Source organism: Pelophylax lessonae (assembly GCF_965119305.1).
Source record: "Pelophylax lessonae genome assembly, chromosome: 8".
NCBI lineage: Eukaryota > Metazoa > Chordata > Amphibia > Anura > Ranidae > Pelophylax > Pelophylax lessonae.
In genome coordinates, this window is record NC_138775.1 from 235,118,338 (window position 1) to 235,146,268 (window position 27,931).

At 44.7% G+C, this 27,931-nt stretch overlaps 1 protein-coding gene across 1 annotated transcript in view; it reads left to right on the forward strand.

Moving 5' to 3' along the window:
• Positions 1-1,478: 1,478 nt before the first annotated feature.
• ZBTB37 (zinc finger and BTB domain containing 37) overlaps positions 1,479-27,931 on the forward strand; it is a 51,347-nt gene continuing 24,894 nt past the window's right edge. The window contains exons 1-2 of the mRNA XM_082265123.1: positions 1,479-1,553; positions 26,820-27,775. Coding sequence (XP_082121249.1) covers positions 26,847-27,775 — 929 coding nt within the window. The 5' untranslated portion in view covers positions 1,479-1,553; positions 26,820-26,846. The remainder of the gene's footprint in view (positions 1,554-26,819; positions 27,776-27,931) is intronic.

A 27,931-nucleotide genomic window follows, 5' to 3' on the forward strand; every position in this document is an offset into this window, starting at 1 on the left:
ACTGCAGCTGCAGCTTTGTTTTATTTAACTCTTCACAGATTGAATCTTTTTGTGTTTTAGCGCGGTTATTTACTTTATTACAATAATAATAATAATGTATTTAATATTTTTTTAAGGTTAGGGGGTTAATCATTATTTATTTTTTACATATTATTAATTCATTTATTATTTATGATGATTTTTAGTGGTTTGTGTATTTATTTTACATTTATTTATTATTATATATTTTTCTTTGTATTACACTTCTTTATTTGAGCAGAAAATCATCCAAAAATGCGCAAATCTGCCCAATTTGAGCTACCAAAAAAAAGCTCCAGAAACTTTAAGCTACACAACGCCGAGGTGTGAATGAGGCCTTAACCCCTTAGCGCCAGCTGTACGCAAATATACAGCTTGGTCCTTAGCGTTGAAGGGCCGCATATTTACGTGAATTGCTGCCAATCTACCTGTGCCGGGAGCGCTCACGTGACGCGCTCCCAGAGCAGTACTGTGGACTAACCGACAGTTTTCAGCCCACGTGACTGCCAATCACCGCCCCTCCAACACAAACCTCTTGAAGGGCCCATAGGTTAAAGTGGAGTTCCACCCTAATTTTATACTTACCTCTATCTTCTCGCTCCGGGTCACCTGAAAAACAAATGGATAATCGCAATTTTTTTTTTTTTTTTACTTACCTTGTAGAGAAAATATACTTACCTTACTTCCTTCTTCCTCCCCTCGGCGGCCGCGGACCGTCGTCACTTCCTGGCTTTTGCAATGATTCCTGGGAGCTGAACGTCATCGCTCCCAGGAATCATTGCGCCTGCACCGGCCCCGAAGTCAGTTCCGGCTCGCGCGCGTCATTCCCTTCTAAACAGCTTCTGGGCATGACGCGCGCGCACCGGAAGTGACGGCGGGGCCGATGCAGTGCATCGTGGGACCGAAGAAGAAGGAAGAGGACGCCGAAGAGGATTGCGCTGGCTTCAAGCTGCCCATACCTGAGATGGCAGCACTGGACAATACTTTTTCAAGGTAAGTATTTCTCCTAAAAGGTAAGTGCAACCCGGGACAGATCAGAGGCTAGCCATTGTGGAATGCACTAGCCCTGACTGTCCCGGGGGTATTTTTTAAAAAAATGTGCACTGGGTGGAACTCCGCTTTAAGTACAGTGGCAGTCATGGGGCGTGTGCAGAGGACAACGCGTTTCAGAGTGATTTTTTACGCGTTCCGCAGTGAACAAGCTCTGAGGGTCCCCCAATACCATACTAATACAGCACAGTACACTCAGGGAACAATGCCATTTATTACAGAACGCTCTCTGTACCAGAATGGCCAGCTGAAAATCCTCAGAAATCCAACAAGTATTTTATAATGCAGGAGACCCCACTACACCGACCGGCCTTCCCCACCCAAGATGGCTCCCAGCTCCGCCCCCCTCGCCCGACGCGTGCCAGGGAGGGGGGAGGATCACTTCCGGGTGACCGAGGCAGGAGAGTGAAGGTATTTTGACATAGCACTTCCGGAGCGCTGTGTTCCGGCGGTGGCCCCGTCCCGGCCCGTCCGCGCCCCCGGAGGTAGGTGCCATTCTCTGTGGGGGAGGAGGGGATAATAGGTGTGGGGTAGGGCGCGGCTTGGCGGCGCACAGCCTTGTTCTCCCGGCAGTGGGTGGGGCCAACCAGATATCAGCCCGCCCACTGCCACCTTCACTAGCCCGAAAACATTTCCCCCCCCCTCCCTCCTCCGGGGTCACCTGAGATCAGAGTATGCGGAGCCCCGGGGGACATGGAGGGCGCTGTGCCCGGAGGGGGGAGCTTGTGATGTGCAGGAGACATGTAATGGCTGCACTGTTCTTCATTTCACTGGTGATCCTGCCAGCCACACACTTCCTGTCCTGGGGTGACAACACTCACTGCACAGTATGCATTGAAGAGCAGTGTTGTCACCGCAGGGAGCTCTGCTGATTTGGACTACAAACCCCTCCCTCCCCTCTTCATTTATAGTACATTAGGGGAGGCGGTAGTAATCTGATGGTGACAGCGCCACTCCTCTATAGACACTGAAAGGGACATTCACCCCATCTCCGTACATCAATGTCTGCTAATTCACACCATAACACAGCGCTGTATACAAATGGGGACAGGATGGACACTATATTACCAAAAGTATTGGGACGTCTATCTTTACACACACATCAACTTTAACGGCATCCCAGTAGGGATCAATATTGAGTTAGTCCACCCTTTGCAGCTATAACCGCTTCAACTCTTCTGGGAAGGCTGTCTACAAGGTTTAGGAGTGTCTATGGGAATGTTTAACTATTCTTCCAGAAGAGCATTTGTGAGGTGAGGCACTGATGTTGGATGAGCAGTCTCTTCTCTAATTCATCACAAAGGTGTTCTATCAGGTTAAGGTGCAGGTCAGTCAAGTTCCTCCACCCCAAACTCACTCATCCGTGTCTTTATGAACCTTGCTTTGTGCACTGGTCCAAATCATTTGGTGGAGGGGGATTATGGTGTGGGGTTGTTTTTCAGTGGTTGGGCTTGGCCTCTTAGTTCCATTTAAAGAAAAAATCTTAAGGCGTCAGCATAGCAAGACAATTTCATGCTCCCAACTTTGTGGGAACAGTTTGGGGATGGCCCCTTCCAGTTCCAACATGACTGCGCACCAATGCACAAAGCAAGGTCCATAAAGACATGGATGAACGAGTTTGGGGTGGAGGAACTTGACTGGCCTGCACAGAGTCCTGACCTCAACCCAATAGAACACCTTTGATTGGAAAAAAAAAAACACCTTTGGGATGAATTAGAGCACAGACTGCTCGTCTAACATCAGTGCCTGACCTCGCAAATACGCTCCTAGATGAATGGTCAAACATTCCCATAGACACACTCCTAAACCTTGTGGGCAGCCTTCATTGAAGCTGTTATAGCTGCAAAGGGTGGGCCAACTCAATGTTGAACTCTACTAGGATGCCATTAAAGTTCATATGCGTGTAAAGGTAGACGTCCCAATACTTTTGGTAATATAGAGTACATCCCGTCCCCATTTGAACACCTTTGTGATGAATTGCAGCGGAGGCTGTGAGCCAGTCCTTCTCTACCAACATCAGTGCCTGACCTCACAAATGCGCTTCTGGAAGAATGGTCAAACATTCCCATAGACACTCCTAAACCTTGTGGACAGCCTTCCCAGAAGAGTGGAAGCTGTTATAGCTGCAAAGGGTGGGCCAACTCAATATTCAACCCAATGGAGTAAGACTGGGATGCATCCAATTCGCATGACAGGAGAGTGTGCCCAGCTCTCAATGTTCACACAGATCCAGCTGGCTGTGGAGGAGATTTCACAGGAGGTCCTGTATGTCTTTGGCTTCATTTCCGGTCTGAGTTCAGGCCTGTTTCATCCCTGAAATGGAGAACAGGGTCGCAGTGGACCCCTGCTGTGAGCTAGAGCCCTGCACAGGACTGTTTTATTAAACCCGCACCCACTGAATGTATGACCAGAACCGCCCGCAACCGCAAAGTTTGTGTCTGCTCCCGCCCCCACCCGCAAAGTTTGTGTCTGCTCCCACCCGCAATGTTTGTGTACGCTGCCGCCCGCACCCGCAATGTTTGTGTTCCACTCCCGCCCGTACCCGCAATGTTTGTTTCCGCTCCCACCCGCACCCGCAATGTTTGTGTCTGCTCCCGCCTGCACCCCCAATGTTTGTGTCCACTCCCGCCCCCACCCGCAATGTTTGTGTCCGCTCCCGCCCGTACCCGCAATGTTTGTGCCCGCTCCCGCCCGCACCCGCAATGATTGTGTCCGCTCCCGCCCGCACCCCCAATGTTTGTGTCCGCTCCCGCCCGCACCCCCAATGTTTGTGTTCCACTCCCGCCCGCACCCGCAATGATTGTGTCCGCTCCCGCCCGCACCCCCAATGTTTGTGTTCCACTCCCGCCCGCACCCGCAATGTTTGTGTCCACTCCCGCCCGCACCCGCAATGTTTGTGTCCACTCCCGCCCGCACCCGCAATGTTTGTGTCTGCTCCCGCCCGCACCCCCAATGTTTGTGTCCACTCCCGCCCGCACCCGCAATGTTTGTGTCATAACATCAGTGGAACCATCACGTCCCTATTAAATATTTTAGCCCGCTGGATGTACCCTAATATTTATTGTAGCTTCTGTTACACACAGAACTTCTCTATTAATAATAGTTTAGCCCGCTGGATGTGTATACAGTACGCTTCAGCTACTTACAGAACGTCCCTGTGCTGTAATACTCTATGTACCGTGCTGAGCCAATCAGGGCAAGCTGTGTATTCTATTATTGCATACAAAGCCTGTTCGGATTGGCAAAGGTTGTATAAACCCGCCTCTCTGAGTCAGCCAATCCGAGCGAGCTTTGTATGCATTAATAGAATACACCGCTTGCCGTGATTGGCTCAGCACGGTACATAGAGTATTACAGCACGGGGACGTTCTGTAAGTAGCCAGAGTTTACTGTATACACCACATCCAGCGGGCTAACATTTTTAATAGGGATGTTCTGTAACTAGCTGAAGCTACAGTACCTGGCGTATAAGACAACTCCGATTTTTGGGGTATATTTTTTATTATAAAAAAAGTCATCTTATACGCCGGAAAATACGTTACACCAAATTGCACTGTTCCCTGCGGGTCTCCACAAATTTCTTTGACCTCCCGCAGCAGAGGTAAAATCGCCCGCTCCCGCAAGATTTGCATTGGGTCCCGTAGGAGTCCAAACCCAATGCAGCCCTCTACTGTGAGCCACATCTGTATTAGGCGTGAATCCAACCTAAAGGCAGGCGTCCCAATACTTTTGACAATATAGTGTGTGTTAACCCATGAGCATCTGTATCTTTAGTGGGGGGGGTTTCACTATCCCCCAACCTTAACGCTTGCAGCAGTCCTTGCCCCCCTCTAGAAAGCAGTCCTTGCCTCCCTCTAGTAGAAGGTGGAGCACAGTGGATTGCTTTTCAGAGGGAGGGAGGTTGACAGATAGCTGGGAGGTGATTTGTTGCCTCTTCACTGCCTGTTTTAATGCTCTAGAGTCAACCACTTGCATTACATGCACTATGGACCCATTTACTTGTAGGGGTCACATCAGGTGGTTTAATTTTAGCATGTGTACAGCTCAGAGCAGCTGCATGTTCCTCTTTAGGTGGGCAGCCAGGGGGCAGTAAAACCGTGTCTCAACCCCGTTTTTACACAACTCCCCCAGCCACCTGTGTGAACAAGGCCCAAGGGAGTGTTGTCAACCTGAGAAAGGAAAACATGTTACTGTTACCAGAGGGGGAAAGCGAGGGGCCAGTGGTTTTTGCAGAGAGACCCCCACACCTGCATGTGTAATGGGAGGAGGTGCAGCATTTGAAAAAGGAGGAGCACTGGTCTGTTTTTTTCAGGGGATTTGGAAAGGGATAGGGGGATTTTTGGAAATGTTGCTGAAGATAAATTTACACTTTAATGGAAGTTCTTTCTATAGAAATAAACAGGAGTTTTTTCAGCGCATGTGCAGAACTGAGGGGCTGGACAGAGAGCTTGCAGCGTTGACTTTGTTGCTCTTTGAGGACCAAGCAGCAAGTGTCTGGCAGGGGAGGGGATGGGTGATTATAAGAGTTTGGGGGGGATAGAATGAGGTAACAAAGCAAATTTGTCTGGGGTAAAAGAACTCCAATAAATGTGCCCTGCAAAAGAAAAGCTCTTAAAATTTCTTTCCCAGGGGCCTGCGTGTCCTACCTTCCCTCCGTTCCAGCACTGCAGTCTCTGTCAGTTTCTTTGGCATTTGACCCTTCGGCGTGTGTTGGATACCTGCGTTTCCCCATAAGCACTATTTTTCCTTGCTCCGTGTGTCACTCTACGTGCACTATGGTTGCATTCTCCGACCCCTACATTACTCAACGCACACTGTGGTTTCATCCTCTGACCCCTACATTACTCAACGCACACTGGTTTCATCCTCTGACCCCTACATCACTCAACATACACTGTGGTTCTATCCTCTGACCCCTACGTTACTCAACACACACTGTGGTTCCATCCTCCGACCACTACGTCACTCAGTGCACACCATGATTTTATCCTCTAACCCCTACGTTACTCAACACACACACTATAATTTCATCCTCTGACTCCTACCCCACTCAATGTGCACTACGGTTCCATCCTCTGACCCCTAAGTCACTCAGCGTTGACTATGGTGCCATCCTCTGACCCCTATGTCACTCAACGCGCACTACGGTTCCATCCTCTGACCCCTAAGTCACTCAGCGTTGACTATGGTGCCATCCTCCAACCCCCTACATCTCTTAACACACTATGGTTTCATCCTCCGACCCCCTACGTCACTCAACGCGCACTATGGTTTCATCCTCTGATTCCTACGGCACTCAAAGTGCACTATGGTTTCAGCCTCTGACTCCTATGGCACTCAACGCGCACTATGGTTCAATCCTCTGACTCAGCATGCACTATGGTTTAATCCTCAGACTCCTAGGTCACTCAGTGTGCACTACTGTTCCATCCTCTGACTGCTATACCACTCAACGTGCACTACTGTTCCATCCTCTGACTGCTATACCACTCAACGTGCACTACTGTTCCATCCTCTGACTGCTATGCCACTCAACAAGGACTATGGTTCCATCCTCTGACTGCTATGCCACTCAACACACACTATGGTTTCATCCTCTGACTCCTATGGCACTCAACGTGCACTATAGTTCAATCCTCTGACTCAGCATGCACTATGGTTTAATCCTCAGACTCCTACGTCACTCAATGTGCACTACTGTTCCATCCTCTGACTGCTATGCCACTCAACGTGCACTACTGTTCCATCCTCTGACTGCTATGCCACTCAACGTGCACTATGGTTCCATCCTCTGACCCCTACGTCCCTCAAATTACACTATGGTTCCATCCTCTGACCCTCCTACGTCACTCGATGCGCACCATGGTTCCATTTTCCGACCCCTTTGTCACTCAACGCACACTGTGGTTTCATCCTCTGACCCCTTCGTCACTCAACGCACACTGTGGTTTCATCCTCTGACCCCTACATCACTCAACGCACACTGCTATTCTAACCTCCGACCCCCTACATCTTTAAATACGCATTATCGTTTCATCTTCCGACCCCTACATCACTCAACACGCACTACTGTTCCATCCTCTGACTGCAATGCCACTCAACGCGCACCATGGTTCCATCCTCCGTCTGCTATGCCACACAACGCGCACTTTGGTTCCATCCTCTGACTGCTTTGCCACTCAATGCACTCTATGGTTCCATGCTTTAATCGGTGTCACTGCTGTGTCCTGTAGTCATGTAGAAGTTAGAGGGTGGAATCGTGGGAGGGGACACAGGCATTCAAGACACTAACAGAGTGCTGGAACACAGGTAAGCTAGGTCAGTGTAATTCAAGGAAGCAAACTATGAAAAGATGACAGGCGTTTGGCATTCCCTAACTTCTACAACAAGTAGAAGAGGCACAACAAGTGGTTGTAGAGGCACAAGGTGTTTAGAATGCACAAAGGTAAGAAAACCTTTTGTGTGTCGCACTCGGTTGTGTGACGCTGTACCCAAATAAAATTTATGTCTTTTTTTCCCACAAATAGAGCTTTCTTTTGGTGGTATTTGATCACCTCTGCGGTTTTTGTGCAAAAAAAAAAAAAAAAACAAAGAGCGACAATTTTGAAAAAAAGATAATCTTTTTTTACTTTCTGCTATAAAACATATCCAATACAAAAATGTAAAAACAAATCTAATTTCTTCAGCAATTTTGGTCAATATCTATTTTGCTACATTTTTTTGGTAAAAAAAAATCCCAATAAGCGTATATAGATTGGTTATCGCATCTACAAACTATGGGATATTTTTATGGCATTTTTTAATTATTTTTTTTTTTTACTAGTAATGGTGGCGATCAGTGATTTTTTAGCGGGACTTTGACATTACAGCGAACAAGCTGGACACCTGACACTTTTTTGGGGACCAGTGACATTATTACAGTGATCAGTGCTAAAAGTTTTGCCTGTTACTGTACTAATGACACTGGCAGGGAAGGGGTTAACATCAGGGGCGATCAAAGGGTTTCCCTTGGGGGTGCTTGCTAACTGTGTGGGGGATGGTCTGACTGGATGAAAACAGAGACCGGTGTTCCTGTTTGACAGGAACACAAGATCTCTATCTTCTCCCCTGACAGAACGGCGATCTGCCTTGTTTACATAAGCAGACTGCTGTTCTGTCTGCTTTAGGGATGATCAGCGGGTCCCAACAGACATCGGGCCCGCTGATTGGCTCCGGCTGTGTCCAATCACCATGGAAGCAGGTTGCCAGCGCCGCACGCCCTAGACCAGGAAGAGGAAGCGACGCACAGGTACGTCGATTCACACAGCCGTCCGCCCTGCCGCAGTGAATGTGCGGTGGGTGGTCTGGAAGCGGTTAAAAAAAAAAACAAGACTTTAATATAGTTTAAAGCTGAACTCCAGGTTTTTAAAAATAATATCCTTGCAGTGAGCCCCCTCGGTAAGTAGGGGGTAGAGAAATAAGCTGAAATACTTATTCTTCAACCCAGCTGGCTTTTTTCACCCTGCGTGACTAGTTCCCTGAGGTCAGCAGTCTCACTCCATTGTTACGTAGTATAATACAGGACAGCGAGGGCCTGCAACCAAAGCAGAGCAAAGAGGAGAGTGCTGGAGTGAGAAAAGTTAAGTATTACAGCAGAGGAATGCAACCTTAACCACTTGCCTTCTGTGCACTTAAACCCCCTTCCCATCCAGACCAATTTTTAGCTTTCAGTGCTCTCACACTTTGAATGACAATTGTGCGGTCATGCTACACTGTACCCATATGAAATTTTTATCATTTTTTCACACAAATAGAGCTTTCTTTTGGTGGTATTTAATCATCTCTGGGTTTTTTATTTTTTTACAAAAAAAAAGAAAAAAGACAGAAAATGTTGAAAAAAAAAAAGTTCTTATTTTCTGCGAGTAAATTTTGAAAATAAATAAATTTTTCTCCTTCACTGATGTGCGCTGATGAGGCGGCACTGATGGACACTGATAGGCTGCACTGATGGGCACTGATGAGGTGGCACTTATGGGCACTGATGAGGTGGCACTGATGAGGAGGTACTAATATGCCGCACTGATGAGCACTGATAGGCGGCACTGCTGGGCACTGAGAGGTGGCACTGCTGGGCACTGAGAGGCGGCACTGACGGGCGGCACTGATGGGCACTGACAAGCAGCACTGACGGGCGGCACTGATGGGCACTGGCGGTCGGCACTGATTGACACTGACGGGTGGCACTGATGGGTGGCACTGATGAGCACTGATGGGCAGCACCATCAGTGCCCACACTCAGTGCCCATAGTGCTGCCAGTCAGTGCTCATCAGTGCCTAGATGAGCAGGCACTGATGGGCACTGACTGGCAGCACTATGGGCACTGATTGTGGGTACTGATGGGGGGCACTGATGGCGGGCACTGTGGGCATTGATGGTGGGCAGTTAGTGTGTTTAGTGTACCTTTGTTGTAATCAGGGGCACTGGTGATCAGTGCCCTGATTACATTTTTCTTTGTCCCCGACGGCTGATCGGCTCTCTCCTTCCTCACACTGCAGGCTCTGTGTGAGGAAGGAGCGCTGGCGATGAGAAATGATCTCATATGTTTACATATGAGATCATCTCTCATTGGACGGTCGGATCACGTGGTGAATGGCCGCTGTGATTGGCCATTCACCACGATCTGTGATCGGCTGTGTCTAAGTGACACGGCCGAAACAGATTTTCCCCGATGCGCGCTTGCGGGAGCGCGCGGGGAGCCTGTGTCTGGGAGGCCGTTTAAAGACGGCCTCCCGAAAATGTGAGTCCGCGCTGCAGCTGTACTTCGGCTACAGCGCGGATGGGAGGTAGTTAAAGAGGTGGAGATCTACCTGCACAACATGGGAGAAGTCAAAAATCACCGGGCACAGTGTCTCCTCCTCACACCTGATTTAAACTTCTAATTGCTGTACTGTCATGTCACAATCACATGCATTGCATGGCAATCATGGGTTTGAATCAGGTGTCAGCATATCACCTCCTCATCATTTGTCAAACACACTTGGATCTCTTTTTTAGAGGAGCAGCAGTGCTTGCTGCACTTGTGAATGATTCCTTAGTTGCATTCAGGAGCGGCACCCTTAGTACTCTTCACACGTAGAGTTGGGTGGTTGTTAAACCCTGCAGTTAAGTCATGTTTTACCACCCCCAATCCCTACCCCCTTTAGCTGCTGAGCCAGCATGCAAAGGTGTACACATGCGGCAGCAGGAATTAAGCCCCATGTTGCTTTGGTGTGTACTACCACCTGCCAATGGCAACCCATTCAAGTAAATGGGGCCACTCTGAAAGTGCCCCACAACTGCGTGCTTCTGTGGAGTCCAAGGGGTTAAAGAAGGTGATGAGAAGGCAACACAACGCTGCCTGCTTTACACCCTTGTTTGCTGTACTTCACAAGGTTGCAGGGCACTTGCAGAGTGGCCTCATTCACTTGTATGGGTCATGCTTGGCAGGTGCCACACCCACTAACCAAGACAGTGCATAGGAGTCCTGCTGTGGCTACGACATGCTTGCACCCCTGGCCACTGCAGCAATTAGAGGTGCGGTTGGGGCAGGGGTGATAAAAATATGTCTTAAAGAGGAAGTAAGCAACTTTTACCTATAGGTAAGCCTATAATAAGGCTTACCTATAGGTACTGTAAATATCTCCTAAACATGTACCGTTTAGGAGATATTTACCTTACATGCAGCCAGTGACATCACTGGCGCATGCGCTCTGAAGGAACGGCTGCTGGTGCCGTTTCTTCAGAGCCCCGTGCCGTGACCGTTGGCTCCCGCGCGCGTGCGTGGGAGTGATGTCACTGCGGCTCCGGCCAATCAGATGGCCGGATGCCGCGATCCCGGAAGACGGGCGACTGGACATGTCGCCTGTCATACAGGTAAGCGGGCGGCACGGCGGGGGCTCGTTCTAAGGTAAGTATTTCATAATGAGCTAGTATACTAGCTCATTATGTGTTTCTCTTTCAGGTTGCAAAAAAAAAATTGTATGGGTTTACAACCTCTTTACATTTGTAGAAGGGGGTAAAACTCCATAGTTAAATAATCCCTTACTGTTCTGAGCCCCCTATAAGGTTGCTTTCATACTGATGTGCTGCAGTTTACCTGCACCGCGGGTGAAGTGCAGTGCATCTGCCATTTTCCTGGGTTTGCTGGGCTTTGCCATAGACTTCTATTATATCCTGCAGGTGTGGTGCACTTTCTGAAAGCACATCAAAACTCCTGCCTTCAGAAAGTGCACCAAACCCGCAGGATATAATTGATTTCAATGGCTAAGTGCAGAATACCCGCAGGAAAGCTGCAGGTACACTGCTCTGTACCCGTGGTATGTGGGTAAACCACAGTGCATAAGTGTTATACTATTATGCCTAGTGTATTGCTTCACACTGACCTGAAAATCTTTTCTTTCCTGCTGCTGGCACTACTCTGGAGACCGCTAGCCGGGATAGGAAGTGGAGTGCAGTTGGTATCACTCCGCATGGGACAGGAGCCAGCACTGCAGAGGAGGCATCGGCTTATGCAACTCTTGCTACCTACTACAGCTCCAACATTACAAGTAGTCCCTCTGCATTGCAATCTGTTTAATGCTCTGGGAAGGTGGGTGGATCTACAGGTTGCTGACCCCCGTATTACAGTTTATTCCTCTACCCCTAGATTTAATGTGCCCTAACCACTGGGGGGCGCACTGCTTTGTTCACCGTTGCAAATATTTACATATAGCAAATTATAGAAATTCAGGTACTTTCCTGGAAGTTTATTTTAGCCACCGTGATAACTGGAAAGGGAGAACTTTCAAGAGAGGTAGAAAAACCCTTTCAGCGAGGTAACATCTAAGATTGTGAGTCATACAATCCTATTAGGGGAAAAGATTCAAACAAAGCTTTGCATGCGTGTAAGTATAGATAAGGTGGCGCTGCTTTCGTGGCTAACCTGTATATATTTTTCAGTGTTTCAAAGGGAGTTTCCAGTGTTTAAAATCTAGCCACTGATTCAGATGCCTCTTTACAGCCTTGTAAGAAACAGCAGGGGAAACAACACTGATCTCATTGTTTACTCCCATTTTGCTGTCTTGCCCTCCGGAGGATTTTACCCCCTTCATGACCAGGTCATTTTTTGCTATGCGGTGCCACGTTACTTTAACTGACATTTGTGCAGTCATGCAATGCTGTGCCCAAATTCAATTTAAATCCTTTTTTTTCTTTCACACAAACAGAACTTTATTTTGGTGGTATTTGATCACCTCTGGGTTTTTTATTTTTAATATATAAAAATAAAAGACCAACAATTTTGAAGAAAAAAAAAACCAATATTTTTTACTTTATGATAAAAAAAATCCCATAACAAAATAAAAAAAAAATAAAAAATTTATTTCTTAACAAATGTTGGCCAAAATGTATCCTGCTACATGTCTCTGGTAAAAAAAAAAATCCCAATAAGTGTATATTGACAGGTTTGTGTGGAAGTTATAACATCTACAAACTATGGTACATATACTGGAATTTTTAATTATCTATTTTATACTAGTAATGGCGGCAATCAGCAACTTATAACAGGACTGCGGCGGTCAATCTGGCACTAGCTGACACTTTGTGGGAACTAACTGCCACGGACGTTACCAGTGTCATTATTACAGTGATCAGTGCTAATAATTTTCACTGTGACTGTACTAATGACACTGGGCAGGAAGGGGTTAACAGCTAGGGCGATCAAGGAGTTAAACATGTGTCTAACGTGTCAGTGTGTGTAGTGTGTGTAGTGTGTGCTGCTTTTACTGTGGATGTAGTTGTGAAAAAACAACTAGATCCCCTGTCACTGACCGAGCTGTGTTCTAGGAGACTCCGAGCCGATCACCGGGTGCTGGCGATGATCGGCATGTGCTGTGTTCAATCACACCACAGCCAGGCGGGTGGGCGCACCCCCCTACCCAGAAATGCAGAATCACTTATATATCCGTGATTCTTCCCAGAACGGCTGTCCTGTAGCAGTAAAGCTACAGTGGGCCGGTTGCTAAGTGGTTAACCACTTAACCCCCGGAGGATTTGGCTGCTCAAAGACCAGGGGCTACTTTGCGATTCGGCACTGCGTGACTTTAACGGACATTTGCGCGGTCGTGCAAAGCTGTACCCAAATAAAAAGAAACGTCCTTTTTTTCCCACAAACAGAGCTTTCTTTTGGTGGTATTTGATCACCTCTGCGATTTTCTCTTTTTGCGCTATAAACAAAAAAAGAGCGACAATTTTGAAAAAATAACAATATTTTTCACATTTTTTTCTATGGAACCCCCCAAAAAATGTAAAAATCAAACTTTTTTAACATTTTAGGCCAATTTTTTTTCTGCTACATATGTTTGGTAAAAAAAAATCGCAATAAGCGTATTTTGATTGGTTTGCACAAAAGTTATTGCGTTTACTAACTAAGGGAAATATTTTTGTCATTTTTTTTTTTTTTTTTTAACTAGTAATGGCGGCGATCTGCAATTTTTTTTGCGGGACTGCGACATTGCGGCGGACAGATTGGACCCTTGACTGACATTTGACACTTTTGGGGGTACCAGTAACATTACTACAGTAATCAGTGCTATACATATGCACTGTTACTGTAAAATTACACTGGCAGGGAAGGGGTAACTTTATTGGAGATGCAGGGGTTAAATGTGTCCCTAGGGGCGTGCTTCTAACTGTAAAGGGGTGTGGCTTTTCATGTAACCACAGAGACATACGATCCTACATAGCAGGATCGTATGATCTCTGCAGTTACACCAGGGAGAATGACAGGCGGCTTTGTTTACATCAGCCGCCTGCCTTTCTCCCTCTGCAGCAGACGAGCCGCCAGTCACATGCACGGGGATGACAGTGAACGAGCGGCGCGCGCTGGCCCCCTATTGGCTCGTGGGCGAGTGACATGTGTGTATATATATATATATATATATATATATATATATATATATATATATATTGTATATATATACGTTACTTTGCCCAGGAGGGGCTGACCGCCGCAGTTTATGTACTTGCGGTGGTCGGCAAGTGGTTAAAGTGATTGTAAAGTTTTTGTTTTCTTTTTTTTTCATTAAAATAAAAAACATGTCATACCTACCTGCTCTGTGTAATGGTTTTGCATACAGCAGCCCAGATTCTCTTCTTAAGGGGTCCCCCACTGGTGCTCCTTGCTCCTCTTCTTTGACGAGTGTCCACCATAGTAAGCTGATTTCTATGGGAGTACCCGTGAGAGCTTGGTCCAGAGCCACACTGCCTGTGCCTATAGACATTGACAGTGTGGCTCCACCCTGCCTGCTGCTCCCTTGTCACAGAATTTGATTGACTGCAGTGGTGAGGAGGGAGAGAGCAGATGCTCTCGTGCACAATGCTGGATCAAGATAAGGCTCAGGTAAGTAGAAGAGGAGGGGGGGGAGGGCGATCCTCTGGCATAGAAGTTTTTTTTACCTTAATGCAAAGGATGCATTAGGGGTAAAAAACCTTAAGGTTGTAGAACCACTTTATAGCTGAAGGGCACTCTGATTCCTCCTGTATTTAATTGTATTGGAACTGTACAGTTTGCCCTCATGTTGTAAAGCACTGCGCGAACTGTTGGAAAACTGTATAAATCCTGTATAATAATAATATTAAGCTGCAAGCACACAGCTAATTACACAGTGCAACCATATATACCCATAGTAGGAGCTGAGCTACCAATTTTCATCAGTATGTGGTCTGTTTGAAAATAAAACGTTCACACCTAAAAGGCATTCCTCTCATGCAGAAAATAGGAGTTCATGTTCTTACACAAAAGTGGATGGAATTATTACTTTACAGTACACACGTATTTATATATATTATTTTTTACAAAAATGTAAAGTAAATGAACAGAAGAGAAATCTAATCAATATTTGGTGTGACCACCCTCTTTAACCACTTAAGCCCCGGAAGATTTTACCCCCTTCCTGACCAGGCCCTATTTTGCGATTCGGCACTGCGTGATTTTAACGGACAATTTCGCGGTCGTGCGACGCTGTACCTAAACTCATTTGATGTCCTTTTTTCCCCCACAAACAGAGCTTTCTTTTGGTGGTATTTGATCACCTGTGAGATTTTTTGATCATGCGCTTTAAACAAAAAAAGAGCGACAATTTTGCAAAAATAACAATATTTTTCACATTTGTTTATATGAAATTCCCAAAAAAAAATGTAAAAATCTAAATTTTTTAAAATTTTTGGCCAATTTGTTTTCTGCTACATATGTTTGGTAAAAAAAAAAAATCGCAATAAGCGTATTTTGATTTGTTCGCGCAAAAGTTATTGCGTTTACTAAGGGAAAGATTTTTGTCATTTTTGTTGTTTTTTTTTTTTAACAAGTAATGGCGGCGATCTGCGTTTTTTTTTTTTTTATCAGGACTGCGACATTGCGGCGGACAGATCGGACCCCTGACTGACATTTTTGACACTTTTGGGGGTACCAGTGACATTACTGCAGTAATCAGTGCTATACATATGCACTGTTACTGTAATAATGACACTGGCAGGGAAGGGGTTAACTTTATTGGGGAAGGAGGGGTTAAGTGTGTCCCTAGGGGCGTGCTTCTAACTGTGCAGGGATGTGGCTTTTTATGTAACAGCAGAGATATACGATCCTACATAGCAGGACCGTATGATCTCTGCTGTTACACAGGGAAGAATGACAGGTGGCTTTGTTTACATTAGCCGCCTGCCTTTCTCCCTCTGTAACAGACGATTGCGAGTGACTGGCGGACATCGGGTCCGCCGGTCACTCGCGCTGAGGTGTCCGTGAACAAGCGGGGGTGGGAGCCTATTGGCTCACAGGCTAGTGATGTACCCATACGTCACTTTGCCTGCACGGGGCTGACCGCCGCAGTATATGTACTTGCGGCGGTCGGCAAGCGGTTAAAACAGCATCAATTCTTCTAGGTACACTTGCATACAAATTTTGAAGGAACTTGGCAGGTTGTATTTTTGGGGTTCATGGTCCTGCTACAGAAAACATTTTGGGCTAATCACACACCTCCCTGATGGTATGACATTCAATATTGAGTTGGTCCAACCTTTGCAGCTATAACAGCTTCAACTCTTCTGGGAAGGCTGTCTACAAGGTTTAGGAGTGTGTCTATGGGAATGTTTGACCATTCTTCCAGAAGCGCATTTGTGAGGTCAGGCACTGATGTTGGACGACTCCAAAACAAATTTGCAATGCATAGCACCTCCTGCGCTCAGAACCAGAGCCCCCCGACCACTCCTTCCACGGAACTCTCACTTGGCATCCCCAATGGCTAAGGCCTTGCTGCCCTATAAGACCGGGGTAGTCCAAAAGTGCTGCAAACAAAAACAAAGAAAGGGCGCACCGGCCTAGTGCATTATCCTCAATAAGGCTTTATTAGTAAAAAGTAAAAGTGAGGGCTCAGCCGATATTTTATCAAGGACAGTGGACATTGACATAAATTGTTCCCAATGTTTGGATTTGATATGCTGGTTTACACCATTGTTTGTGAGTAGTCACTTTTACTTTTTACTAATAAAGCCTTATTGAGGATAATGCGCTAGGCCGGTGCGCCCTTTCTTGGTTTTTGTTTACTGATGTTGGACAAGAAGGCCTGGCTCGCAGTCTCCTCTCTAATTTATCCCAAAGGAGTTCTGTTGGGTTGAGGTCAGGACTTCATGTCTTTATGGACCTTGCTTTGTGCACTGATGCGCATTCATGTTGGAACAGGAAGGGGCCATCCCCAAACTGTTCCCCCAAACTTGGGAGCATTAAAATGTCTCGATATGCTGACGCCTTAAGAGTTCCCTAACTGGAACTAAGGGGCCAAGCCCAGCCCTTGAAAAAGAGACCCCACACTATAATCCCCCCTCCACCAAATGATTTGGACCAGTCCAAAAATCAAAGTCTATAAAGACATGTATGAGCGAGTTTGGGGCAGAGGAACTTGATTGGCCTGCACAGAGTCCTGACCTTAACCCAATATAACACCTTCGGGATGAATTAGAGCAGAGACTGCAAGCCAGGTCTTCTCATCCAACATCAGTGCCTGACCTCACAAATGCGCTTCTGGAAGAATGGTCAAACATTCCCATAGACACACTCCTAAACCTTGTGGACAGCCTTCCCAGGAGAATTGAAGCTGTTATAGCTGCAAAGGGTGGGCCAACTCAATATTGAGCCCTACGGACTAAGACTGGGTTGCCATTAAAGTTCATGTGTGTGTAAAGGCAGGCGTCCCAATACTTTTGGTAATATAGTGTGCGCGTGTGTATATGTATATATATATATATATATATATATATGTAATTTCCTTCTTTATTCAAAATGAACATATGGATTACAACAATATACAGATGGAATGCATAAATATCACATCAGTCATGTAGGTCACATGGCTCAGTGCAGCAAGGTTGCCAGATATTTGACCCCCATACATATTTAATAACAAACCGGGAACAATGTATCCAGTATTGCTGTGAGATCTATTAAGGGAAAAGAAACCATGATATGGATGTGAAAGTTGTTTGCTGAAGAAGGGACACACATTGCAGTGTATGGGTCAGGTGAGGGAGTAGGGATATAGGTATGCCAGTGTAACATTAAAAAACCCTACCTCGTGAAAATTCCCTACCCTCGTCACTTCCTGTTGACAAACGTCATGGAACAGCTGAGCAGCTTACCAGTGCACATGTTCACAGCTCCGGAGGGTTGGGAATTATCACGGGGTAGTGTTTTTTAACATTACACCGCATCAGCTGTTTCCGCGGGTACAGTAAAACATCTACGCTGCAACATGAAATCATCTCCGCTCCTACCCCCGTGACTTCCCTGATCTCGGCTACTAAATGTAAAAGTGGCGGGTGTATGAAAATATAAATCACGGAGATCTCGGCTCCGTGATTTATATTTTCATAGACCCACCGCCGCTTTTACATTTAGGAGCCGAGATCAGGGAAGTCACGGGGGTAGGAGCGGAGATGATTTCATGTTGCAGCGGAGATGTTTTAATGTACCCATGGCAACCGTGAAAATTCCCTACCCTCCAGAGCAGTGAGCATGCGCACTGGTAAGCTGCTCAGCTGTGTTCCATGACGTAGGTGCACCGGAAGTGACGAGGGTAGGGTTTTTTCACGGAACACCAATGTAATGTTTAAAAAACCCTACCCCGTGAAAATTCCTCACCCTCATCACTTCCGGTGGACGTACGTAATGCATCAGCTGAGCTGCTTCTCAGTGCGCATGCTCAGGCAGTAAATGATGGTCTCACACCGGGAGTGACGAGGGTAGGGAATTTTCACGGGGTAGAGTTTTTTTAATGTTACAACGGCTTCCCGTGAAAAAACCCTACCCTCATTCCCAGTGCTTAAAGCGTTGGGTTAGCAAATGATGTCGGCTTCCCGTGAAAATACCCTACCCTCGTTCCCCCGGCGGGTGGAGGAAAATGTAAAAGTTTCTCCTAATGGAGGAAAATTTAAAATATATAAATATATATTTTTTTATCATTCCATTTCGATGAAAATATATACATTTTCTTCATAAAGGCACTTTGTAATTTTTTTGGACCCGCCGGGGAACGAGGGTAGGGTATTTTCACGGGAAGCCAACGCTTTAAGGACTGGAAAGGAGGGTAGGGTTTTTTCACGGAAGCCGAGATCATTTACTGTGCGTGCATGCGCACTGGGAAGCGGCTCAGCTGATGCCTGACGTACCCTCACCGGAAGTGACGAGGGTAGGGAATTTTCACGGGTAGGGTTTTTTAACAGAACACCGAGTTAAGGAGGAGTGGGTAAGATTGGGTAGGGTTCCATAACAATGTAAGTACTGCTCATGTGCAGGAGCTGCATCATACATACTGCCTAATAGGTGAAGAGGAGTGACGTGAACCCAGGGCAAGATGGTGTCAGATGACGAGGGACAGAACTGGAGATACTCACAGACAAGCAAGTCTGCCATAATGTGTAAATATACAACTCCACTTTAAATGCTAAAATTAATTTGCAGCATGTTGGGAGATTTTCATTTAAAGGTTAACCTTAAATAAAAAATATAAATAAATGCAAATTTTCCCCGAAAAAAAAAAGTGAATTTAATGTTTTCTTCCACGGGAGCTTGCAAAGCAGTGTAGCTGTGATGAGTGGATCATGATTGCAATATCAGACTCCTGCAAACCCTTCCTTTAACCCGTACTGCTGTATGGCTTTCTGTTAGAGAGCTGCAGGAATATTCAGTTACAATACTCGTTTTCTATTCATTACTAGAATTCCACTTGCCACGGTGGAAGACAGGACTTGTAGTTCACTTATTCACAGATCTTTGTGAATGAATGACATCACTGGGTGGGCAAAAACATATTGCTAAGAGTGAAGTTAGTCTCTATTCTTTAAAGAGGAAGTAAACCCTCCTCTGTAACTTTAACCTATAGGCAAGCCTATGATAAGGCTTACCTATAGGTACTGTAAATATCTCCTAAACTTGTACTGTTTAGGAGATATTTACTTTACATGCAGCCAGTGACGTCACTGGCGCATGCGCTCTGAAGGAACGGCCGCTCGTGCCGTTCCTTCAGATCTCCGTCCCTTGACCGTCGGCTCCCGCGCGCGTGCGCGGGAGTGACGTCACCGTGGCTCCGGCCAATCAGATGGCCGGATGCCACGATCCTGGAAGTCGGGCGACTGGACATGTCGCCCGTCATGCAGGTAAGCGGATGGCACGGCGGGGGCTCGTTCTAAGGTAAGTATTTCATAATGAGCTAGTATGCAATGCATACTAGCTCATTATGCATTTCTCTTACAGGTTGCAAAAAAAATAAAAAATTTGGGGGGGGTTTACAACCTCTTTAACCATGACAATAGGGTTTTCTGTTTCTTTGAAATACTCTTTATTATTATTATTACAATATAATGACAGACTATACTACAAAGCTTAACCGGGAAATAAGTTAGTCACCTGTCCTAGTCATGCAGTATGGCAATGGTATGTGAATCTCAAGACTGGCTGAACAGGATTTACTGTATATTCTACAGCGATGTAGCTAGTAGTAATAAGGGGAGAATACCCACACGCTATCAAGCTCTATGATGATGAAAATAAATTTGTTTGAATTGCTGCATACACAAAAATGGCAAATTCCTATGCCAGGTAAAATAGGGATATATAAAACAAAGGTGTTGCACTTTTCTTCAATAATAAAAAAATTAAATATGAATTGTTAGACCGACTTACGCAGTTATTCATACTACACCGAACATACCTCACCCCCCTGAGACTGTCTAGGTACCGGCCTGAAGTATCCCCTGACTGCCCAATGTGTCACGCGACGGTAGGCACCTTTTTCCACTTGCTCTGGAGCTGCCCCATTGTCCAGGGTTACTGGAAACAGGTGGTAGCCTTCCTGCATGATAAAATGGGCTCCCCGGTGCAACTAGACCCTAAACAGTGTCTTCTGGGAGTTTACCCAGACGAAGACATACCCAAAGCCCTTCTCTCCTTTCTGCACACCACACTCTTCTTGGCTAGAAAACTGATTGCCAGGAAATGGATGCGAAAGCGCTCCCAGGAGCTGAGTGAGTGGGTGGCAGAGGTGAATGGCATCTTGCCTTATCATAGACTTATGTATAAGCACAGGGGCAACCCCGCCAAATTTAATAAAATATGGGATTGTTGGACACAAAGATCCGACACTTGTAGGTGATCCCCGCCTTGGGCCACTTGAAATTCTTCTGTTTGCTTCTTCGCACTATCTGCCTTACCTGAATGTCTTGATAAGTTAATACCACTGCCTATGTGAGCTGTTTTCATGCCATACATGTATTGTACATGCACAGTTCTTACAAATGTTGTAAAATGTTGAAAAATAAAAATAAAAAATGGTGGATCAAGCAAGGTGATTATAAAATCATAAGATGCTGAGTGATATACAAGGTTCTTAAATGGGTTTTATTGATATACAAGGTTCCTAAATGGGTTTTATTGATATACAAGGTTCCTAAATGGTTCACCTTGCTTGATCCACCATTTTTTATTTATATTTTTATTTTTCAACATTTAAAAATAGCGCAACACCTTTGTTATATTTATCATCTTTGGTTCATCCACCATTGTTTTAACAGTATTGTCTTATCACATTTTTATTGCTTGGTAATTTACCACCTCGTTATCACTGAGTTTTAACAATTCATATTTAATTTATTTATTATTGAAGAATAGCGCATCACCTTTGTTTTATATATCACTCGATGTAGCTAGTAGTTTGCAAGTATTTCTGCTTAAGGCTGGGTTCACACTGATGCAGTGCGTGACACCGTATGTAATTCACACAGGAATCGCAGCACATTCCTGTGCGAATTACAGGCAGTGTCTGTGGGGTGCGATTGGAGCCATTGATTTGTATGGCTCAAATCGCACCGCATTTGCACCAAACTTGTGCAGGACCCTATTTTTGTACGCACCAGAATCTGATCCCACTGCATTCTGCAAACCGATTGCGGGGTGTCATTAATTTAACATACACTCCGCAATCAGTTTGCATGAACAGGTTGTGATTTTGATGCAGAGACAATTTGCAGCGAATTCACTGTTAATTCGCACCGCATCTAGTGTGAACCGAGGCTTAAGGGCAGATGTATACTTTTGCAAACCTTTGTGGTGAAATGTGTGTTGGGTTAAAGTAGCCCATTCATTACATATAACGTGATTGTAAAGTCTTGATTTGTTTTGTTTTTTTTTTAACCACTTGCCTATTGGGCACTTTAACACCCTTCCTGCCCAGGCCAATTTTCAGCTTTTAGCGCTGTCGCATTTTGAATGACAATTGCGTGGTCATGCAACTCTGTCCTCAAACAACATTTTTGTCATTTTATTTCACACAAATAAAGCTTTCTTTTGGTGGTATTTAATCACCACTGCGTCTTTTTAGTTTTTGCTAAATAAACGAAAAAATACAGAAAACTTTAATTTATAAAACCTTTTCATAGTTTGTTATAATTTTGCAAACAAGTAATTTTTCTCCTTCACTGATGTGCGCTGATGAGGCTGCACTGATTGACACTGATGAGGCAGCACTGATGGGACTGCACTGATAATCAGGACACTGATAATCAGTGCTTTGATTATCAGTGTACATGACCCTTTTACAGAAGCCAGTTATTGGCTCTCTTCTCCCTTCCTCACGCTCACAGAGATAACTGGCTTCTGTTTACATCGTGATCAGCTGTTATTGGACACAGCTGATCATGTGGTAAAGAGCTGCTGATTGGCTCTTTACCTTCATCAGCAGTGTCTGGAGGATGCTGCAGCAGTCGTGATCACAGAACTGGCAGTCCGCGCTGTAGCTGTCATTTGGCTATATAGCGGTCGGCAGTTGGCCCTGGCTCACAGCTTGGGGATACCAACTGTCAATCAGGCAACCAGGTGGATCCCGACAATATTGTGATACTTCCATAGTCTGAAGAGGCTTTGCCCCATCAGCTAATAGCAGGCATTAGCCTGCCATCAGCTGATTCTGGGTTACAAGGGACAAAAGTAAGTGTATTCCTTTAACCCACAAGAGAAGTATGTCCAAAAAAGCTTTGGCCATTAATTTCTTTTAATTCTGAGTGAGCTCCAAAGTAGTAGTGTGCTATAGTACGCTCTTTGAGAAAACAGGTTAGTGGCACAGAAATTGCCATTTTCTGCTTGTCCTAGTTTTATCAATTGTCCCTTTATGTATTCTATCTATCTCATGTCACATCGTACATGGCCGTCTGCACTTCTGTACTGCATATTATATTGAATCAAGCTTAGATTTATCTATATGATTTTTACAGACAGAAACAGTTGAACATTTCCATTAATTTGCAGATTTGCTGTAAAGGCATAAAACCATATGATAGAAAACACTGTGCTATGCAAATACTGAACATCTTTCTGTAAATTGCTCTCAGCTACAGTACACAATATTAAAGGCGTAAAGCACAGTTGCACTTTGGGAAATCCTATTTATATGCATTACTGTCTTTGATAGCAATTTGCATGAGCAGACGTTATGGCTGACTTGACATCTTTTGCAATGGAAGTGTTCAGAGCTGGTTCATCGTCTTTTTTTTCTGTGACTTTAATTTCTAACTGCTGATCCTATTTGATTTAGTACTTTTACACATGCAATTATCTCAACATTTAGGAGATCAATAATTGGAGTTTCTCACAGGTAAAGTGGTTCTAAAGAAAGAAGGTTTTGTATCTGAATGCATTTTATGCATTCAGATAAAAAAACTTCTGTGTGCAGCAGCCCCCCTAATACTCACCTGAGCCCTCAGGGGTTCAGGGTAGAGGTCCTATGCCTTCGGGAGGGCGAACTAAAGCACACGCTTAAGTGCACTTTTTACCTACAGGTAAGCCTAAACTAGAGGTACTGTAAATATTTCATAAACGTAAACCATTTAGAAGATATTTACTGTACATGCAGCCGGTGACATCACCGGCGCATGCGCTCTGAAGGAAGAGCCACGCAGGCCCCTCCTTCAGAGTCCTGTGCCGTAAACAGTGGGAGTGACATAATTGCGGCTCCGACCACTCATACAGCCGGAGTCTGCGAACCTGGAAGGAAGACGGGTGAAGATGGAAGTCTTGTCAGCGGTGACAGTTCGCTGCTGGAAGGGTTTCGTTCTAAGGTAAGTTTCACACAATGTGCTAGTATGCAAAGCATACTAGCACATCATAAATTTGCTTTGCAGGTTAAAAAAATAATATCCCCGGCGGTTTACTACTGAAATAGTTTTACACAGTATGACAGTAACATTAGCAGTCTTCTTCAGTACAAAAATGTAGAAGGTAATAATTTGGCAAAGAGGGTAACATGTTATACCAACCTATACAATTTCACTTTACTGCAGACCTGTCATGTAGGAGTTTTCTGATTGGTTGTTATATGCCCTTGAGTTTTGCACTGTATGGCTGCCATTTTTTAGGTGGGAAATGTGGTGGTTCTTAAGTCAAAAGGTATTTTACCTTAATGTATTTTCTGCATTAAGGTAAAAAAATGCCCTGCCACATGTTCTACCCTCTTTATTTTATCACCGATATGTGATGGTTTACATTTTTTAGGGCTGTATTCGATATGTGCAAAGAGAAATCACACAAATACTTAGAAGTATTACAATAAATTAAGTAATGACAGATAACAAATGTAATAATATAAATAATAATAATAATAGAAAATATAACAAGAATACTTAATTAAAGATGCTGTTTCTGCCATGGGTCCCTCTATTATATGGCATGGTGCAGATGATCAGAATAAGATGTATGCATGATGGCAGCTCTGATAAGAGAAAATTGTTCCAAGTTTTTAATGTAGTATATGTAGGACTCGAATGTAAAGAAATGGTCAAACCCACCCCTATTGGAGCAAAATGACCTTCTATAGAAGATAAGGAGAAAAGTGGGCTGGCTTGTCCATATAGTCAGTTTACAATTACATTTCTATAGCATGAAGTCATCTAAGGTAACTAGACTTTGGAGGATTGCTTTCTTAGATATTGTGAGACACTGTGCAATTTCCCCATCACCATTCCTAAATACTTACCTTCTCTACTGCAGCAGTGCTCCCCTCACTTCTTGTTTTCAAGAAAGCACTGTTAAGAGAAGTTACAGCACTCTGAACTTTCAGTTTTTGCTCCAGCCTAGGAAATCCTACCTTGCTTTAAAATCCAACTATGGGCTAATTTCTTTCTTTTAAATGTCCCCCAAGCAGGAATAAAAATAAAAAACAAACCCCAGCTCCGGCTTAAAGTAGAACTAAAGATAATCTTGCTTACCATTTGTTACAATAGTCCAGTGCCCGCAAGGTCCCTCGCAGACATTTTCTCCCTGGCTTTTTTCGGGTGCCAGTCTTCAGCTGTTTTGATTGGCTGGCACAGGATGATGTCACTTCCACTCATGCAGTGGTGTCGGTCATCTCGGCACACTGGCAGTGTGGTGGAATGTAAAGTACATCCCGCCAAGGTTTGAGACTAGAAAAGGTGTACTTTATTGCGTAAGGGACATTGCATGTCTCTTCTACAATAAAAAGCCTGCCTGTTCGCAATTTTTAACTTTTTAGGCTTGGTTCTGCTTTAAGGTGAAACTAAACTGATTGATTTAACTGTTCCTCGACTACCTGATGACCGGCATGTTAAACCTCCTTTCTGTCCAGGCAATTTTGCAACACTGTCATTCATTGAACAACACTTACTCAGTCATGCAACACTGTACCCATTTACATTCAAAGCATGCCATGAATGGTAACTATAACAGTTGTTTGTGCTCTCAATTGAACTGTCAAGCCAGCAAATGCCTGGTGTCAAAGCTGATCACATGTGCAGCACTATAGCAGCCTTCTTGGCTGTAAAAGATAGGAAGGTTTAGTTCTGCTTTAAGTCTGGGGAACTATCCCCACAGTACCTTTTCTTCACCATGAGATGTCCTAAGTCTTTTAAAGCAGCTCTTCAGTCATTTTTTTCATCTTTCCACCTATTAAATCCTCTGCCCTTGTTGTTATAACTTTGAATAGTAAAACATTTTTTTCTGCCTGCAAATACCTTATACAGCCCACTTCCTCTTTCTTTTCTGGTAATTAGCCTAGGCTAATGACATCATGCACAGCTCATTATGCCTTTGTCTTGCAGGTGTTTTTTTTTTTGTTTTTTTTTTTGTTTTTTTGCGTTTTTGGGTTTACAACCGCTTTAAAATAGCTGCAGCCAGACTTACTGGGGGGAGATTTCTGCAGCATATTTGGCAAGTACAGAATCACAGTATATATAAAATAAAATGCAAAGTGGTTGGAGGGAAGCTTCAGAATGGCAAATATGTTTTTATTACAAATTATGTGAGCAGACTTCAGTTCCTCTTGAAGTTCATTGAAAGACACTGTTACTCAACCCAAGAGACTGAGGGTGACAGAGAACCATGTCTGCAGGGCACTGTCGCACTCCCTGAGCATGGCACTCTGCATTCTCAGTGTACTGATGCAGAGAGCAGCACTGATGTTCTCACCTAAACATGTTATACCTAAATATATATTTGCACTAAGATTAGAGGTGTACCGAATTAAAATTTAGGTGCCGAAACCGAAAATGCAGGATGCACTTGACCGAAAACCAAAAACGCAAATGACAGTTTTTTAAAAAAATATATATTTTTATATATAATTGTATTATTTTCGAATTTTTAATGAATATCAAGAATTTAAATAATATTATATTTAAATATAAATTTATTGTCGGCCAATGTTGGCACCTTTTACCGCAAGAAAAGCTCAAGAAAGATATATCCCTTTAACTTCTATGTATGTCTTCACATTGGTCCACTGTGGTGTTAATCCTGCTTGCTGCATTTATGGTCAGTTAAAAAACAAACGCACCAAAAACGCACCTCCTCATTGAAATGCATTGAAAATGCAACAAGAACACATAGATAACGCATGCATGTTATGTTTTTGATGCGGTTTTTGAGTCACATGACCTATGGAAAAAAAAGCCATAAGCACAGTAAAATGGCAGTAAAATCGCATGCTTTTCCAGCTCCATTTTCCCCGCCTTTTTCTGTTATCAGCAAAGTGCTGATACCACCATTTTTGGCCACTGAAATCTCTGTGCATCTCTAACTAGGGTCGCTGTAAAACATGCAGTCAAAGATATCAGAAATTAAATATGTGAAGAAGTGAAAATGGCACAACATAATTTAGAATGTGGCTAATGATGTTTTATTAAAGAACTGTTTTGATTCTCTTTGCAGGGTTGAGTGTCTACGCAAGGGGCAGCCATGGACAAAGGAGGTAACATTCAGCTGGAGATCCCAGAGTTCAGCAACTCTGTCTTAAGTCACCTCAACCAGCTGCGGATGCAAGGCCGCCTGTGTGACATTGTGGTCAATGTGCAGGGCCAGTCCTTTCGGGCACACAAAGTGGTGCTAGCTGCAAGTTCACCTTATTTTCGAGATCACATGTCCTTGAACGAAATGAGTGCAGTGTCTTTATCAGTTATCAAAAATCCAGGGGTCTTTGAGCAGCTTCTCTCCTTCTGCTATACAGGGCGTATTTGCCTGCAGCTTGCTGACATCATAAGCTATCTGACAGCCGCCAGCTTCTTGCAAATGCAGCATATTATCGATAAGTGCACACAGATCCTTGAAGGCATCCACTTAAAGATCAGTTCACCTGAATCAGAGGAAGAACTAAGTCAGACCAGGCCTAAACATCAAGAGAGGGTGCAAGATTCACACCGTGTCAGCCAGAGTTTGACTCGATCTTTAAGTCCACGGCACAGCACTCCAAGGTCCTCAGGGAACCGGAGGGGCCAGGTAAGCACTGTACTAGACATTAGAGAGCTGAGCCCAGCTGAGGAGTCCACAAGTCCTCAGATGGTGGAACAAGGATCAGATGTGGAGAGCAGGGAGCCCATTCTTCGAATTAACAGAGCAGGACAATGGTATGTGGAAACAGGGTCAGCAGACCGAGGAGAACGGAGCGATGATGATGTCAGGGTGATGGGGGCCCTACGCATCAAGACGGAGAACTTGGATGAGTGGTTGGGTCCAGAGAACCAGCCATCGGGCGAGGATGGAAGCAGTGCAGAGGAAGTGACTGCAATGGTCATCGATACGACAGGGCACAGCACTGCTGGACAGGAGAGCTTCAGTTTGGCGTCCTCTGGTTCCAAAGTATCCAGGCCAACCAGCAGTGAAATAGACAGGTAAGTGGTGATCACTTCACTGCAAAGCACTATAGATTATGTAGGTGAATATCCACTGTGTTTGTATAGCTAGCAGTGGTTACAGAACACGTTGAAATGAATGTGACTACTGTTGAGAATGTTTCACAGCTTATTCAAGCCACTTCATCAGTTCTA